The sequence below is a fragment of the Sarcophilus harrisii genome, chromosome 6, assembly GCF_902635505.1.
Source record: "Sarcophilus harrisii chromosome 6, mSarHar1.11, whole genome shotgun sequence".
Classification (NCBI taxonomy): Eukaryota; Metazoa; Chordata; class Mammalia; order Dasyuromorphia; family Dasyuridae; genus Sarcophilus; species Sarcophilus harrisii.
This window is the reverse complement of record NC_045431.1, coordinates 14,769,828-14,788,174: the sequence shown is the minus strand read 5'-3', so window position 1 is coordinate 14,788,174 and position 18,347 is coordinate 14,769,828. Positions and strand designations below refer to the sequence as shown.

Genomic DNA, 18,347 nt, shown 5'->3' with positions numbered 1-18,347 from the left:
GGAGCTCCTGACTTTGAACTTGAATCGGACTTAATGTTCTGCCTCGCTGATTCCGTGACTCAGCTTTGCAATAAAGTACTATGGACTAACATTGACAAAAGTGTCCCCCAAATCTTAGGGCAACTTTAAGCTTTAAGAGCCAAGCTTTGATAATGATATTTATCCTGCGATAAAATAGCTAAGTTCTAGCCTTTAAACTCTTATGTGTTTTAGCTTAGAGTGCTATTAAGATCTCAGATCTGGTACTTCTTCCCAACAACCCTGGGGAGTAGATATTACAGGTGCCATTATCCCCATTTTATAGATTGGAAAATCGACGAGTGTCCATCACTTGGCTGCTGTAATGGGGGCCAGGGGCAGCACCCATATCCCTGCCCAGTTATTCAGTTGGTCCATTTTCTCTCCTGCACGGTCCATCACTGGGCTCAGCCCACAGGGTCTGAACTAGATTTTGCCCCAAATTTGTCCCTATTAATCCGCTAATCTCTGATCCCCACAAACACCTTCACGCCCCCTCATCCTCCACGTGATCTCATTTCCTTTGGAAGCTAATGGGGCCCAGCAGATGGAAAAAGTTAAGCAAGGGCAGTTCATGGTGAGCACCGTTGGGCCATTCTCCCTCTTGCTCCCCTCCCTCCCCTAGTTCAGCCAAAGGCGACCACAGCTGTGGGCTTGAGAATTTGGGAGCCGCTTTCAGGCCTGTCGGGAGCATAAAGTCAATAATCCTGTTCTGGGACCAGTCCATGGAGCAAGCCCCCTGTCAGCTCAGATGGTGAGGGGCTTCCACTGTAGCCCTGGCTTAGTCCGGAACTGACTTTTCTGATGAATGAACCTTCTTTTCCAATGTTTCCCCAGAATGCCCTCGAGAGACGGAAAAACTCCAAAGGCCAGAGCAAGTCCAGCCACAACAGCAGCAGCGCCCTGACGGGAGTCCTGTCTGCCAAGCAAGGTGGGTGCCAGGGCCTGGAAGTCTCCCAGGGCAGCTGTTGACGCCATTTGCGGCCTTCACCACCATCTCTTCAGCATCTCAGTAATAGTCATCCAGGCCGTCTCCAGTCATCCTGATCTGTATCTGGTCACTGGAGCCAGAGGGCTCTGGAGGGGAAACTGAGGCAGCCACCCTCCCCTAAATCCAGTTCACTTGTGTGTCATGGCATCTCTTCTCCAGTGCCCCCAGGCCCTCCTTAAGAATGAAGGGCAGTCAACTCTAGGAATAGTAATGGTGATGATAAAGGGGGCGGGGGGCTGAGCAGCATAGTGCCTTGTAACCCAGAAGCCCTCAGTTCAAATCTGATTCATTTTAACTGTAAAATGACCCCAGTCAAATCATTCTCTGTGACTGGACCACTCATGTTAAACTCACATAGAAACAGTTCTGGATGGAGAGCGTATTGACTTAGAAAACCACAAATTAGTCTTATCTATGCTGCATTATATTTCATTTATTTTATTAAATATTTCCCAATTGTATTTATTCTAGTTTCGCTCATTCAGATGTTTTATTCTTAGTGAGTTTGTCACTGGAACACAAGGGTTTTTAACTTGATATCCGTGATATCCCTCCCCCCAAAATCTATAGATAGATAGATACTTCTTATTTCAGGAGATCTGTGATCTTGCTAGTGTCTCGTAGGTACAAATCACAACCCCATCTACACCTTCTCTTCTATAAAAGATTTAATCAATAAATCAAGGGCCTTCCTTTGGATATTCCAACATTTCCTGGATATCAGTGCAAAACTTCTGACTTGCTGTCATTCTTCACTCTTGTGATGTGACTATCCATTTCTGTTTATATTTGTGTTTGTTTAATGCTTTATTATTTCTTTTTTAAAAAGTTATGATCACAATTTATATAGCTGTTTAAAATTACATTATTTCTGTGACAATTCCAAAAGACCCATGTTAGAAAATGGGATCTACATCCAGAAAAAGAACTATGGAGGCTGAATGCAATCAAAACATACACTTTTCAATTTTTTTTCTTCATGGTTTTTCCCTTTTGTTCTGAGTTTTCCTTCACAACATGACTAATGTAGAAATACATAGATTTATAACCTATATCAGATTGCTTGCCATCTTGGGGAAGGGAGAGGGAGAGAGAAAAACAATTGGAACTCAAAGTCTTATAAAAGTGAATGTTGAAAACCATCTTCACATTTAATAGGAAAACAATCATATATTATTAAGTGGGGAAAATTACCTCATCCTTTCTATTTATTATCTCATTTGATACAACCTTGTAGGTTAGGTAGTAGTGGTATTATTTCCATTTTACAGAAGATGAAACTGAGGCTTTGAAAAATAAAATGACTTTCCCAAGATCACTGGTTCCATGTACCACATAACTAGTAAGTAACAGTGACTGGAGATTTTAATTCCGCTCTGAAAAGAAAGAGTTTTACCTCTGCCCCTTCTCCCAAGATTATAAGCAAGCAAGCAAATAAACAACCAACACAAAAAATTCTAGTCACATCCTTGCTGAATCCAACTTACCTTGGGGGATTAGCTGTCTTAAAGAGAAGCACTTATTGACTACAAGTTCGTTTGCTTTCATGGTTTATTCAGTTGAAAAATAATGACCTTCTTGTAGTAAGAGAATGGAATAGATAGCAGATAGCTTATCCCTGATAGTGTATATTCAAGAGCTGCGTTCCTAAACCTGGCTCCCAAGGTGAATATAATCAGATGGTCACCTTTCCAGATATTAACTTCAAAACCCACTGACTGAAAAAGAAGTCTTAGAGAGGCCTTTCCATCTAAAAGGCCTTTCTTCCTACCTAAAAACCAAAGCACATTTCCAGATCTCTGTTTCTATCCATCTTGAAGCAAGAATGCCATTTTGTTTTTCTTTAAGAAAATTAGGATGCTCGAAAATGTGACCTCTCCCCCTGATGTGAAGCTCTGATCTGAGAGGTTGAGCTCAGTAGAAGTTAAAATAACAGATAATTGATCAGCACCTTCTGTAGGACTCTGCAAGTAGCAAAGTGGGTGGGAGGAGATCGGCAGATGTTCTTGGGTAGAGTGAGTTTGGCTGGGGCCAGTGCCAAGGAGAAAGGGAGGAAGGAGGCCAGTAGCTTCTGAGATCTGTTCCAATAACCGTGAAGATAGAGTGTATGTATAGTGTCTGCAATGGACAGTGAGCCAGTAAGGTTTGGAGCGAATCTAAAGGAAGGGGGATCTATGTGTTTTCTATGTGCTTTATTTCTGTTTTTACATCCCGATGTTTTGCTGGCTTTCTGTCACCTTTCGTCCCACAGTCATTCTCGTTATCTTCATCTTTTTGTCTGTGTGGGAGGATATTTTGCAGAGAAATACAGTCTTTTGGGTAGACCCCAGTATAGACATGGAGGGAAAGAAGAGGAAGTACCAGAGGAGATGGAGAACCATGGATGGGGACAGTAAAGTCAGAATTTAATCATACTTTGATGGATCAAATGAGGAGCACGTTTCTAGATCTATTGGGAATCCCTTGGATTTCATATCCTTACTAAAGTTATAGATATCCTGGATGATCTGTCCATTGGAAAAGACCACCTTGCCATCGACATAGACTCAGAGGTGGAAGGAATCTCCAATAATTCTAATCCAATCTCCTCTTTATACAGATGAGTCAGGTGCCATAGGAGGAATATAAATAAATCCCAGGCTAGTACTTGGAAGATTGCATCCATGATCTTCAGATAATAAATCTTGAACTAAGGAGGACAAAAAGCCAAACCCCAGTCTTTTTTAACCTCTCTTTACCTCAGTTTCCTCACCTGTAAAAAAAGGAATAATAATACCTGTACGGCCAACCCTAAAGGTTTGTGAAGGAAGCACTTTGTAAACCTAGCACTACGGACATTTGAACTATTCCTATGGGGCCCAGAGATGGTGACTTTGTTATAAAACTAGTAAAGGGCCGCCAACATTTCGATGTTTTCAGTCTCTACTGCATGTCCGTCTTTTAAAAACATTGATAAAAGACTACCCGTAACTTACAGACTAAAGCCCAATTGTCTCATCTTCCTACTTAAGATACTCTGACTTCCATTCACTGCTCAGACTTATCTTGCCCCATTCCCCTCTGATTTACCCAGATCCATGTCCTCCTTGCACCCCAAATGCCCCATCTTCATTCTGAACTCCAAAAGCAAAGGCATTAGTCATACTGGCATTCTTGCCTAATTGAGAGTTCTTCATATTTCCTGGCTCTGATTTCTCTATTTTCTCAAAGCTCTATTGCCCGTGGAGATTTCCTTTTCTAGGTCGTGTCAGTAGAGAAACCAGACTGGTTCACTGATGTGCCATTGAAACATACATCTCCATCTTTCCCATCCCATGCATTCCCATCTCCCACATTGCCTCTTGACCAAATTAAAATAAAGTAATGGGATTCCCACTTGGGAATGGGAAGATCAAAGGAATAGCACAGCCAAGAAGTGGAAAGAAACTTAGAGTTCATATTTAGGAAATGAGAAAACAGGCTGTAATAAAATGAAGTGAGTTGGCCAAGGTCACACAGTTGTTTGATGCCAGAGGTGGAACTAGAACTCATGCCCTTTTGCCTTCTAGTCTAGTATTCATTTTGCTCAACCATACCTTGGTCTTCCTTTCAAAAATGAGCAGGTTGCGATCTTTCTGTGGGTCATTCACGGTAGAAGACAGTGGTAGGTGGAGAGAGACAGAGAGAGACAGAGAAAGAGAGAGACATAGAGAGACAGAGAGAGAGAGAGAGAGAGAGAGAGAGAGAGAGAGAGAGAGAATGAATATGAATGAGAATGTGTGTTAGAAAGTTGGAGTTAGAGTGTTAGAAGCCAGATTTAAGAGATCAAGTCTTCTTGCTTCAAGGTCAGCCCTCTATCCATGTTGCTTCTCAGAAGACCAATGAGTATCTCACAAATTAAGAGAAAAGCTCTTTAACAATAAAAACCACTATTCAAATGCAAGATATTATTGAGATGAAGTCATTATATCATCATCATCAGGTTTCTTCAAGCCATCCATTCTGTGTGTTTCTTCAGCCACCAAATTAACTTTTTCACCTTTAATTCTTTATATAGAGTAAAAATTGGGCCATCAGGAAGTCTTGCCCATTCTGTGATCGGGAGGGGGGATGTCACGCATGTTCTACAATAAGTAAAAAACAGGTTTTGCTTTTTGTCTTCCTTAGTTCAAGATTTATTATCTGAGGATCATGGATGCAGTCTTCCGGCAACACCACAGTCCATTTCGGATCTGAAATCTTTAGCTACCGCCCTGTTGGAGACAATCCATGAGAAAAACATGGTCATTCAGCACCAAAGGCAGACTAACAAGTAAGTACCTTACCTGGAGTGTGCGATGTTCAGGGCAACCATGAAACCAACGCTTTCCAAGTGCCTGATGTGTTGTAAGTTCAAGGCAGTATAATATAGTATGCTGAAGTTTGTTAAGCAGTTTATGCCAGCAAACAGGTGCTCTTCTGCCTGTCTCAAAAACATGGAGTCCATGGATATAATTCAGAGGACCTGTGAAATGTTATTAGAAAAAATTATTTTTATTTTCATACAATTGGTTTCCTTTTTAATACTATATATTTTAATCTTGCTTTTAGCAAACATTTATTTCTTATCTCTACCACTTTTCCTTCTCCAATTAAAGAATAAAAAAAGAAAATAACAAATATTCATAGTCAAACTGCAAAGTATAGTTCTATGTTGGCTATGTCCCCAAATCTGTCTCATTTGCTATTTTAAGTCCATCACCTCCATGGCAAGAGGTGAGTAACGTGCTTTATCTTTACTTTTCTGTGATTCTGATTTATCACTGCTTTGATAAGAGTCTAAAAATCTTCCCAAGTTATTTTACTTTATAATATTGTTTTTATTGTTGAAATTGCTCTCCTAAGTTCTGTCCAAGTCATTCTGTATCATTCCATAGATGTCTTCCCAGCTGCCTGAGGAACTGTCCACTTCACCATTTCTTATGGCACAACAAGATTCTATTATATTCATATGCCATTATGCATTTAGGCATTCTCCATTAGTGTGGCATCTTCTTAGTTTCCAATTTGGAACTACTGGAACTACTACAGATATTTTTGTCCATTGGGGTCCTTTCTTTGATTGCTTTGGGATTTAGACCTGATTCGTAGCATCGTTGGTTGAAGGGTATAAATAGTTTACTGATAACCAGAGCAGCATTTGTCATCTTCACCAATCCGATGAGTCAGAGGAAGAAACTGAGAATTGCTTTAATTTACATTTTCCTAATTATTGATGATTTAGAGCATTTTTTTCACATGGGTTTTGCTAGCTGAGTTCTTCTTTTAAAATTTCCTATTTTTAAAAAAAATTTTCGTATTGGAGAATGGCTCAAGAGCCATTCTAAATTTGAATCGCTTTCTTTACATTTCATTTTATACCTTTAAAGACATCATTCTGGGAAGGGATTCATAGGTAGGCTTCCCCAGACTTCCAAAGGAGAGTTCTTGGCACTCTGACTTGCATGAAATGGTCTTTTATCTCTCAGGCAGTATATTGGGCTCAGTACCTTGTAAGAGGAACCCCAGAATAAAGGGACTGGGGTTTTTGATGGTGTTTTTCATAACAGGCTTTGATTTGGGGGTCTCTGAATTATAGGGACTCCACACAAGTCTGGCTTTGAATGGGGAGGAAGGTTGGGAAGGGGGTGGTTGGAGTCATTCCTCCAGCTTCCCCTCTAAAGTATGGAAAATAAAGACAATTATAACTGGATGAATTTTTCTTTGAAAGAGTATAGAACACTTTGTGGGAAATCAAATAAGTTAGATCAGTGAGTGGAAAGGACAGAGGGGAAATTGAAAGTGTTCAGAGATCGATGAATAAGCTATAACTCAAAGGCATGCAAACCTTACAAAATATGAGCCACAAACCCCAAAAAAAGCAAATGCCCGTGGCCAGGAGGTTCCAGCAAGGCTGAGTTTAAGGAGAGGGATGGAGATTCAGCCCTGGGGGGGAAGGGAGGGAGAAGGCAGGGGGTTACAACTGGAAAATGATTGAAGGTATTGTAAAAACAAAATAGAAAAAAGAAAAGATGGAGAATGAAAGGAAGATTGCACAAGAGATTAAGATATATAAAAGAAACCAGAAATCAGTGAAGGGAGACCGGCCAATCTCAAAGGGATGACAAGGGTAATTTATTGACAGAAGAAGTTTTAAAATTCCTTAAAAATGAAATCTTAACCAGGGAATGAAACAGTCAGATGCTGAAAAGGCCTGTATTTCTCAGGGGAGGAAGAAGAACATAGGATCTCCCCAGCATAGGTAATGGTTTTGAAAACCCCTCTCATTGTTCTATTTAGGCAAGAGTCCCGGGACCAGGAAGCAATTGCTATAGGATGTGTGTGTGTGTGTGTGTGTGTGTGTGTGTGTGTGTGTATGTTAGAACTAGTACAGTGGAATAGCAGCAGCAGACTTCATGTATTTTTTTTAGAAAAATCATGGCAAAGTGGGATTTTTTTAAGGTTTCAAGGCTAAGCTAAATGATGATAACAAGAATTTATTAAGTCTCTAGTAGCCTGTACTTTCCCATCTCCCCCCAGGGAATCAAGGTAAATAAACATCTACAGAGTGGAACCAAGGCATGTAAGTTTGCCATGAAGTGGGGGATTATTTTTTGTTTACTTTTTTTTTTATTGTTTAAACCTTTATGAGGAGTGGGTGCAGAAAGGGAAAAACAATTTTGGGAACAGAGAATGAGAGAAGTGCATTGAATTGTGTTAGTGAGAAAGCCCAAGGGAAGTTGGGAGTAAGGAGGACTTAGGAAGGAGGGAATTCTGAGGCAGCCTCCCAAGCTTCTTTAGAAACTGTAAGGCAGATCTTTTCATAAGGAGCTCCTTTTCAAACCTAATTGTAATGCTTGTGGTTGGGAAAGGATACAGAAAGGAGGACTTGGAGGAAGGGAAGGAAGGAAGGAAGGGAAAAAAGGAAAGGAAAGGAAAAAGGGGGAAGGGAAGGAAGAAATAGGAGGAAGGAAGAAAAGAAGAAGGAAGGAAAGGAAAAGAACAGGAGGGTAGGAGGCGAGTGGGGAGGAGAGAAGGACAGAGAGGAGGGAGGGAAAAAGGGAGGGAAGAAAGGAAGGAGGGAAGGAAGGAGAGAAGAAAAAAAGAGAAGAGGGAGGGAGTAAGAAAGGAAGGAAAGAATCCTGGCTTGAAGGTATTCAACTAAGTTTTTATGTTTGAAAGGGTAACTGTTAGATAGATAAGGACCAAAGGATTATTTGTTACAGAGAATTAGTTGTAACCAAATCAACAAAGGACTGCTTTCATAGGGCAGCCAGTGAAATATCATAATTTTTTTTGTTATGTGGTGCCTTTTTTTGGTAATGGAATTTGCTGTAATGGGATTTTTACTAAAATATGGTTTATAAATGCATAAGAAACAGAATAAACTAAAATAAAATGGCTCTGAGACCCATAAAAGACCAGGGGCAAAAACATCTGTATGTGTTATTATTTCTGCTAGAAGGTGCTGCTAAGGGTGCCGAGGGGGAAGAGGGAAGGCAGGGGAGACAGCCTGCTCCCTCCTCTCTGCCAGTGCTGCTTGTTGTCACCTGGTTAGAATGTAAATCCTGGTGAGTAAGTGTCACTCCATTTATTGCATCTGTAGTGTGTCCCACTGTGCGCACACATAGTAGGATCCAAACCATATCAGGAGATAAGCGTAAAATGGAGAATGCACTCTTTACCCCCCCCCCAAAAAAAAAAAAAAAAAACTCTGGTTTTGTCATTGTGTTGCTAGACTGAGAAAGTCAGATAACTTATTTACTTGTTCATTGAAACAAATGAGTTGATTTTCAAATAATAAAGTCTAATGAAATTCAATAAACATTTATTAAGCTCTTCTTAAATGTGCTCAATGACAGGAGAGGGAAGTGAGGAGAAAATACTGACATCTCAATAGCTCTTTGAAACCTTAACAACATCTCTATTAGGTGATTCAATTAATTATTATCCCCATTTTACAGATTAAAAAAAAAAGCAACTGAGTTCAGAGAGATTAGGTAATTGGGCATGAGTCACACAACTGGTAAATGTGAAAGTTGCTATTTAAACTCAGGTCTCCATTCCTATGACATGGCTTCTACCCTCAAGGAGTTTATAATCTAGCAACGTTTTCTTCTTTTCCTCTTTTTTCTTCTTTTCTTTTTCCTCTTTTTTTTCTTCTTTTCCTCTTTTCCTCTGCTACCTTTAATGTGCGTTTTTGCTCTTAATTTGAACCCATTGAAGTGGTTTAAAAGCAACAAAAATAAAACTTTAACTGAATTTTCATTTGCTGGATGCTATTATTTGTTACTGCATCTTTGTTCTGACTCTGAAGAGGCAGTTTTGTATCCAAGATTTGGGAGGATCAACCTGGCCATGCTCATGGTGCTCTGGGAAGGCAGAGCGATGCAACTGAAAGAAAAAGAGTTTTGGAGCTAAGAGAACTTGGATTCCAATCCCAGCTCTCTCTCTCTTACTATCTGTATGACATTAGTGAAATCACTTAATTTCTCTGGACTTAAGTTTCTTTCTCTCTTAAGTGAAAATGTACTAGATGATTTCTAATGTCCCTTCAGTCTATGATTCTATGTTTTAAAGTTCCCAGTATGAGACTTGCCCTCTAGGAAAGTCATTTTGGTCACTGTGTGTCAGATGGATTTGAATAAGGAAGGACATTAAGGTAGGAAAGCCAATTAAGTGGCCATGGCAGTAATGCTGTTGAGCTGAAAGAAGGGGATGGATATAAAAATGCTGAGAAAGTAATAAAAAAAAGTAAGATTTAACAATTTAATGAATGTATGGGATGGAGGAGAGTGGGGAGAACATTGTCTTTTCAAAATGGTTTAACTAGATAGATAATTATGTCGAGAAATTCAGAAGGGTGGTTTGTAGGGTGGGAGAAGGGGAATATTAAACTCGAGGTGCCCGCAGGACATTCGATTGGAAATGCCCATTAAATTGACAATGATATGACCTCGAGTTTCAGATCTGGGAATCACATACACAGAGATGTTAATCAAATTTCTGGTAGCCAATGAGAGAGTGAGAAGAAAGAGGGGGTATGAACGGGGAACTAGGACAGAGTCTTGGAGGACAACCACAATTAGGGGATATGACATAGTTGATAGAGGACAGAATGATGTAGGGAATGATCAGAGTCACTGTCTTCAAATGGGAAATGATAAGATGACTTAGAAATGGAAGAAGAGACAGAGATCGTCTAATCCAATGCCCCCATTTTGCAAATGGGAAAAGTAAGGTCAGAGAACTTAAGCGACAAGGCTGGAATCACAGGACTAAGATTTGAACTCTGTTCCTCTGACCTCAACGCACATTTGACTGTATCAGATAGAATGGGGATAGAACCAAGAATGTCATGTGAATTTGGCTGTTTTGCCATTTTTGTTCCATATTTGATTTATTCTTTTGTTAACAGGAATCACAAAATCATGTCATTTTGATTGAATCTTCTAAGTATAGGTGTAAAATGAATACATGACCTAACTTTAATGAATAGCAGAGCTTCTCTGTGAGCTCCTGCTCTCCCGTATGGTTTTCAGGTAACTATAAAGTTGTTTCTCTTCCCTACTCCCACTCGACCCTAAAATTGATGCTTCTTGAAAATGATAAAGGTCCAACAAGGAATCATCTTGGAGAATTGCTAAGAAAACACAGGACCCAGTGTTGGGAATAAAACTTATATTACTATGCCCTCGCTATGCTCCATTCGAAAGAGAAGAGACATAATTGACTGCCCGTGCCAAAGAAGGAAACAATAGTCAGCATTATTAGCTGTTTAAATAATTTTGGCTTGAGAGCAGTAATAGATTTAAAAAATCGTAACTCATTATTTCACTGACCACAGTTTCAAACCCACTTTCATTTCTCCCCAATCTATCCTGCTTCCTATTTTGTTGTCATCTTAATGTTTTGATCTCCATCAAATATATTTCTTGAAGACGCTCAGAAATCTATTTGTAGATTTTCCACTCATCTTCCTCCATTTGCTTCATCTTGGGCAATGTAGGGCGATGTCGTGTGGAGGAGAGATTAGATTGATGTGGTTTAGCTGAACAAGGGGCTGATCTACGAATAATGGGTTTCCACCCATGGGGGCCAGTTTAGGCTTGATATAATAAAAAACAGGTCCCATTTACTGTTTCTCAAAGTGCAATAGTGTAAAGCCATGATTCCTAGTTTTCTCAAGGAATGTGATAACATTTTGAAAACAAATTTAATTTTTATAGAATCATAAAATTTTAGAATTGGAAAGGACCTTTGAGACTGTGAATTCAAGGAGCATTTATTAAGCACTTACCTTGTGCCAGGTGTTATGTTAGGTGATGAGGATACAAAGCCAGAACCAAAACCAAAATGGCCCTATCCTTAAGGAGATGATGTTCTCATGGGGAAAGTTTACACTCTGGTAAGTTCACATGTAATTTTAACCCTGTCATTTTGCAGAAGCTCAGAGAAATGGAACTTACCCAGAAACCCACTCACTCTAAAGTCAGTGAAGAGCTGGAACTCTGATCTGTTTTCTGACTCCTCAATCCAGAGCTCTTTCCACTCTATCGGGCTTTCTTTTCAGTTACGTTGTAATCGAAATTGACTCTTATTTTAAAAAATAAATATATGGTTAATATTAAATATTATCATGAAATCAGACAAACTACTAAGACCCCATAGAGTTAAGGTTCTCATAAAGCTTCAATATCCATAGGTCCCATTCATCTGCAATAAAAAAAATAATGCCCAAGATTCAGGATCAACCCCAGGGAAGTCTGTCAAGCCAGAGAAGTTTAACTACATAATCTCTTATCTTTCCAAAGACATCTTCTGTTCCCTTACAACACAGGGTTCATTTTCCTCTCGGGACCTCTTCTGCTCCTGCCCTATAAACTGGCTCGTTCTGCCTTTCTCAGGCCAGACTGGGGGGCTTTCCTCTCTCTCTCTCTCTTATCTAAGCTAATCTTTCTCATGCCTTCTCTTGGCCCCTCCTATCTGTTAGAAACCTTATAAACAAACCATGATTATCTATATTCTTTAAACTCAGTGACTATTTAGCATTTTTTTACAGGGATCTGGTGCTAACAATGGGAATTTGGGGACTTCAAAAAGTCAGTAGGAAAAATATTTTGATACAGCTCAGCCTTTTGATACCTTTCAAATCACTGCCATTTCCCTTTCGATAGGTCCAGTTGTGTGTTGCTTGAATGGTAAGCATTCTACTTAAAATACTTTGCAAACCTTAATGTGCTGGATGGATGGATGGAAAATCTTTATGAAGTACTTACTATGGGCCAAATTATGGCTATACAGACACAAAAGAATACTGTTCCTGATTTCAGAAAGTCCATTTTTAATTTGGGCTGATAAAAATCATGGTATGATCTTGCTACAGGATAGACAAGAAGGGTCCCTTCTTGTGTTTTTAGGTTTTAAGGTATCTAAAAGTGAGGTGCTTTTAATATTCTTAGGTGATGGGTATAGTCAGTTAGGATATTTGGGGTTCTTGGTCAATCTACACTATCCTAGCTTATATATGTTGTGAATACAACATTGAAGAAACTCTGACTCTCTCTTCTGGGTTGAGTTCTAGGAGAGAGACTTTTCATGCGATAGTTGGAGTAGCCTGTACTGTCCTCATACTTTTAAGAGCCCCAGGGGCAGTGCTGCCTTTTAGTTTAATTTGATTTCCATTTGAAATTGGATCAAAGTAGAAGTCAGTGTCTCAGCTCCTGATTCTTGCACTAATGCTGAGTGACCCCACTACTGGGAACCACATCTGTCAGTATGATAGAATCAAAAGGTAACCCCTCATTTTCCAGATTAGGGACCCTAAGCCTGGATGTTAAAGTGACTTGTCCCCGGTAACATCAGTACTCAGTGGTAGAACCTAATCAGTGGGGTGCTTTGGGAAATTGAGATCTGTGCTTGGAGACAGAAAGATCTCAGTTCAAATGTGACCTCAGATGCTTACTAGTTTTGTGACTGTGCAGGTCACGACTTGAAAGATCAGCCTTGGTTTCCTCACCTGTAAAATGGGAATGAAAAAGCAGCATTTCTCTCACAGGATTTGTTGTGAGGATCAAATGTGATAAAGTATTTTTATAAGCCTTAAAATGGCGAGGGAGATGATGAAGAATAAGATTAAAACTCAGTTCCTCCAACCCCGATTCTTTCCATTGCAGCTGACTAGCTTGCCAAGCCAAAGTACTTGATTCCGGAGTCTCTCTTATGCCTCTGTTGACATGACAGAGCCACTAAGTTTCAAAGCAGAAGGCCTGAATTCAAATCAGAACTTTTCTATGTCAGCACTGGGTGACTTTAAGTCTCCTCTCCCTTCTCGACCCTTGGAATGAGGCCATTGGACTAGATCATCTCTCAAAGTTCTTTTCTACCTCTAAAACCTCTAACTCTTTAGAATTAAATGGGCTCCCTTTGCTCCCCAGTTTTAGTTTTATCACACAAGGCTTTGAGTATAACTTTTATTATTTTTCCTCATTAATCAGATCAGAAATCTTCTTTAGAAACAGAAGTATTCTACTTATATCTTCAAACTCAATTGGACATTAGCCCCATTTCAATATGTACAACCTTTTAACAGTTCTCTATAGCTATAATCACAAACTGAAAAGCCCCTCAGTGTTGTCTCTTATTACGTAGCCTCCCACCAGTGGATTGAGATAAGATCTGAGAAGAAAATGGTCATGGCATAGAGATTTAGCGTGCTTAAAAATATCTGAATGTCCTCCCTTCTTTTAGGGGATGATGTTGCTCATTGCATGTACTGTCCCATCGTCACTGTTTCTTGGTTTTGCTTAACTCCTTTTTCTATGGAGCGGGTGTTGGGGTACATCAGAAAATGTTTGTGATATAAAAAACAAAAGGCTTATAAAACTTATTCCTTGAAAAATTTGTTGGGGAGAGTGGTGGACCCAGCTCCTTCCACCGCTGAAAGAAATGACCGCTAATGGGCCAGTAGGTAAAATCAAATCAAACTTGCCTGCAGCCTTCCATGGAGCCAGAAGAGTTAAAGCTTATCTTTTGTTTCCCAGAGGCAGCACCTACAGATTATCTGATCTCCTTAAGAAACAGGCATCAAATTGAACATTTTTGTGATTGCATCTCAAGCCTATCAGTTGGTGAAAAGGGAACTTGGATCTCAAGGTCTCAGTAAAATATTGAAAGTGAGATTACTAAGAATGGTATTTGTTTAAGGGTCAGGAACATGAAAGTCGAACAGACCCAAGAAATGGAGTGAAAATTGAAAGTAATTGATAAAGAAGACTATGCAGAATTTAAGACTTCAGGAAAGGGAGAAAATAGTTCTAAATACCAAGATGAAGGAAACCACAAATGACAAAGTCAGAGAGTTTTTTCTGAGGTACCTAAAGGGAATATTAATTAAGAGCCAGTGAATCCATTTAAGCTAAATAAGATAAAAGTCCAAAACCATCTCTCTCGTTTGTTTATTTATTTATTGTTTTGCTTTGGAGTGTGAAGATATTTGGAGGGGCATAATTTGGTGCTTTTGAAATCTCTTGTGACAGGAGCTGAAATACTTCCTTTTAAAGTTGCTTCAGGAAAATCCTCCAAATAAAACAAAAACAAGTTGTTGGGGGTTTGCTTTTATTTTATTTTTCACAACAAAGAAAATCAGATGATTAGTAAATCATTTCTGAGTCACCATCCATTTTGGTAGAAGGAGAGAGGCAAAAACAGTGCGGGTATACAAAGGAGCATGAACCAACAACTAGCCTTGGAGTCAGAAAAAATTGCCTTCAAAATCTTGTTCCTAACACATTTTGACATTATCACTGTGGACAAGTCACTTAGCCTCTTAGTACCCCAGGCAGCTCTCTGAGATGTTAAATTCCAGATGAGTTTCCAGGCTGGAAGTCCCTTCGTTGATATACTCAAAGGTCTAGATTTCCTTAAAAAACAAATGTGTCTGTATGTGTGCATATATATATGGTATGTTATAAATATATATATATATATATATGTGTGTGTGTGTGTGTGTGTGTGTGTGTGTGTGTGTGTGTGTGTAATATAACCACTGAGAAATGAGATAACTAATAAAAATCAGGAGAAATTATATATCTCAATGAGTTGTTCTTAAATGCAATCCCTTGCTTGTCATAAAATTACTTCCAGTAGGTTAGTTGTTCAGAATATTGTTAGAGTTCTCCAGAGCCAGTTTATAAATTACACAAGAAAATCAGTTTCATTCTGGTTTGGGGGCAAAAATAATGTTATCCAACTTTATCATCTAGTCTTTTAAAGATCTAGCTCCGAATAATTTTTCCCGTGTACAAAAGTCAAATTTGCCCACAAAAGTCAACAAACTTTAAATCATTGGAAAGAGCTCTGGAACTTGGATTCAAATCTGGGCTCTGCTGCTCTCTCTCTGGGTGCACCCTTCCCATCTTTAGACTTCTTCTTCCCCATCAGGGAGATTCTTTACACTATTCATCATATAGTGAAGGGGCTGGGCCAGATCTGAAATATTTAACCTTTTTTTATGTCATGTTACCATTTGGTAGTCAGTTGATCTCTTCTCAATAAGGTGTATTGCCTATATTCATTATTGATGCACGTGGCAAATTTCAATCAGAGGTTAGTGAAAATAAAGATGTTCTCCCTATCCAAGTTTACAGATCCCCTAATAGGTATCCATGAACCCCTAAAGGGTCTATGAACCCCAGCTTAAGTATCCCTGGATGAGATGAAATTAAAGCTTCCTCTAGAGTCTGTGGTTTGCTGTCATTGAAGATGAACAGACAATGTGCCCAGATTGACTGAGAGTAGATCTAAAGGAAGAGAATCCAGAATGTTTACAGCAAAGGTGGTATCATTGGCATGAATGACACATAATTTGTCAAGGGGATGGAACCAAATTGGATTTATAAGTTCTGATCCTGATTAAATTCTGAGGAATATAGAAGATCGAAAGGTCAGAAACTTCAAAGAAATGAGGGGAAAAAAGATGTAAAGAAAGTGGATTTTGTTGTATCAAAACTAAAACCCTATTATAAGGTAAGAGCATTGTTGAAATGTAAAATGAATAATTCTGATTATTTTAACCTAACATTTTCTTGTGTAAATAAATCCTGTGCAGCCCAGAATAGAGAGAATGCAGAAAATCGGGGAAAATCTTTCATAGACAGTCTCTCAAATAGAATATGATTGGGTTGAAATATTGCTATGGTCTGGGAAATGATGAGCTGGATGATTTAGAAAAACATAGACAGATTTGGACGTATGAAAGAAGAGCTATCCACCTTCAAACAGAAGACAAGTAGAAATAAGTATAGTATAGTCATATATGTATGTGTGTTAGTACATATTTATGTTTATAGATATTTATGTGTATGTATGTACATATACATATCTGTACTTAATTGTAACCTTCTTGGGAGGAGGGGGAAAAAACACAGTATAAAATGCACAGCAGAAAACAAAGGAAGACCTACAAGGAAGCAAAGAAAAACTGGATAGCTTTGAAAACAATGTACAATATTTATTATACAGGTTTTTTTGAAATAGAAATTATTGACATTATATTCACTTCTCTCATTCTCTACTATATACATGGAAATTGTTTCTTCTTTTCTTAGTTTGTACTTAATTTTAAAATCAATTTAATTTTTTTTAAAAATCTGAGTAATAAATTAATTCTATTCACTTTATAGTTGAGAAGAACCATGATGACATTTTTTTTAATATATATAGCTAGCTCTCAATGTTGATGGAAGGAGCGTCCACATTGACAAAAACATGGATCCTTGAGTTGTTGATTGGAGCATTGCCTCTTTAGTCAAGCCATTATATAACCAAGCATCTCGGAGCATTGTCAGAAGGTCCTAGTTAGTTTTTGAGGGGCAGAAGAGTGCATTTCTTTGGACGTTGTTATAAATTAGTCACCCTTTGCATTATCTATTATTAGACCATTTGCTAAAACAAATAAACAAACAAATAAAAAAACAAACATTCTGCTCTTTTGCAGAATCCTAGGTAACCGAGTGGCAGAACTGGAGAAAAAATTGAGAACTTTGGAAGTCTCGGGTTTGTGGAGTCTCCCAGGTGAGTAAAATCTTCCTGAAAATTATCGACTGGAGTGGTTTTCTTAGGTGACCATCATGCATTTGCATAAGAAGCCTTAACCTTTTTAGTATTCTTTTATTAGAAGAATATCATTGCCGAGACATACAAAAGCATTTGGATGTGTAAATCACAGGTCTAGGACAGGAAAATGTCATGTGGTAAACACAAGGAGCATTCACAGTGTTGCCAGTTGAAATACAGAATAGTTAATGGCTACTTGTGATGCTGTGAATTTAAACTGTATCACTCAGAGGCTCTGGTTCTATTTCTACCTCAGTAAATACTATGGTTTGTGTTGCTTGCATGTGCTCCTTTCAGTCATTAGTCCCACAAAGGTCTGGGGGAGTCCACCGATCGACACCCTCTAGGACCCTTGACAAAAACTCCAACCTGTTTCTCTTCCATTTTCCATAGGGTACAAAGCCTGGGTTTCCCGTGGAGGTTTTTCACACTTAAATACTCGGAGGAAACTCCTTCTGCTGTTCACTTTAATTAGCTATATTTATCCCGTTCATTTGAGAAAAGTACCCCCTTCATGAGACCACCGCCAACTAGTTCCCTTCACATTTCGCCTCTTAAGCAACTTATATTTATCATTCCGCCTCTTCTTTTCCCTGCTATCAAAGTCACACATATTTTTAGTTACTTAACCTTTCTACACCAACCAGTCTCTCCTACCCCTTAATCATATCTGTTGTTTTCCTCTAACCCATGATAACTCCATCCGTGTCCTCCTGAGAACTGCATGGGGTGGGCAGGCGTAGATAAGCTATTTACCTTGTTGGGGAGAGTGCCCACATTGATGAGACCATAGATCCATCAAAGTAACTGGAAAAAAATGATCAATTTCCTTAACCAGTAAGTAAGAGATAATAATAATAAGTTTTCTTACTCTGGCTTCAAATAGTTTCATCAGATTGCCTGGGTACAGGGAGGGGGAGCAATGATACATAATTGGAAATTTCCAATAAAAACTTCTCAAGCTTTGGGTCAAAATATATAGCATGGCTCATTCGAAGTGAGGGCTCCCTTGAGAGGTAAATAGTCCACTTCTAAGAACCTTTTGCAGAAGTGAAAGCAGTATCCTTTTTGGTGGGTTTTTATTTTATTATTTTTTAAAAATTGATTTATTTAATTCCCCCCCCCAGTTACATTCAAAACAATTTTTTAAATGATTTTTGAGTTCTAGGTATTCTACCTTATCCCCATCTATGTTATGTTTTTTTAAAAATTACATTGTTTTAAT

The 18,347-nt window shown here is 38.8% G+C and overlaps 1 protein-coding gene across 4 annotated transcripts in view; it reads left to right on the top strand.

The window, feature by feature from the left end:
- CCDC149 (coiled-coil domain containing 149) overlaps positions 1-18,347 on the top strand; it is a 128,958-nt gene that overhangs the window by 82,727 nt on the left and 27,884 nt on the right. For all 4 annotated transcript variants that reach the window (XM_031943151.1, XM_031943150.1, XM_031943148.1 and 1 more), the window contains 3 exons: positions 856-949; positions 5,156-5,300; positions 17,004-17,080. In XM_031943151.1, the coding sequence (XP_031799011.1) occupies positions 856-949; positions 5,156-5,300; positions 17,004-17,080 (316 nt within the window). The remainder of the gene's footprint in view (positions 1-855; positions 950-5,155; positions 5,301-17,003; positions 17,081-18,347) is intronic.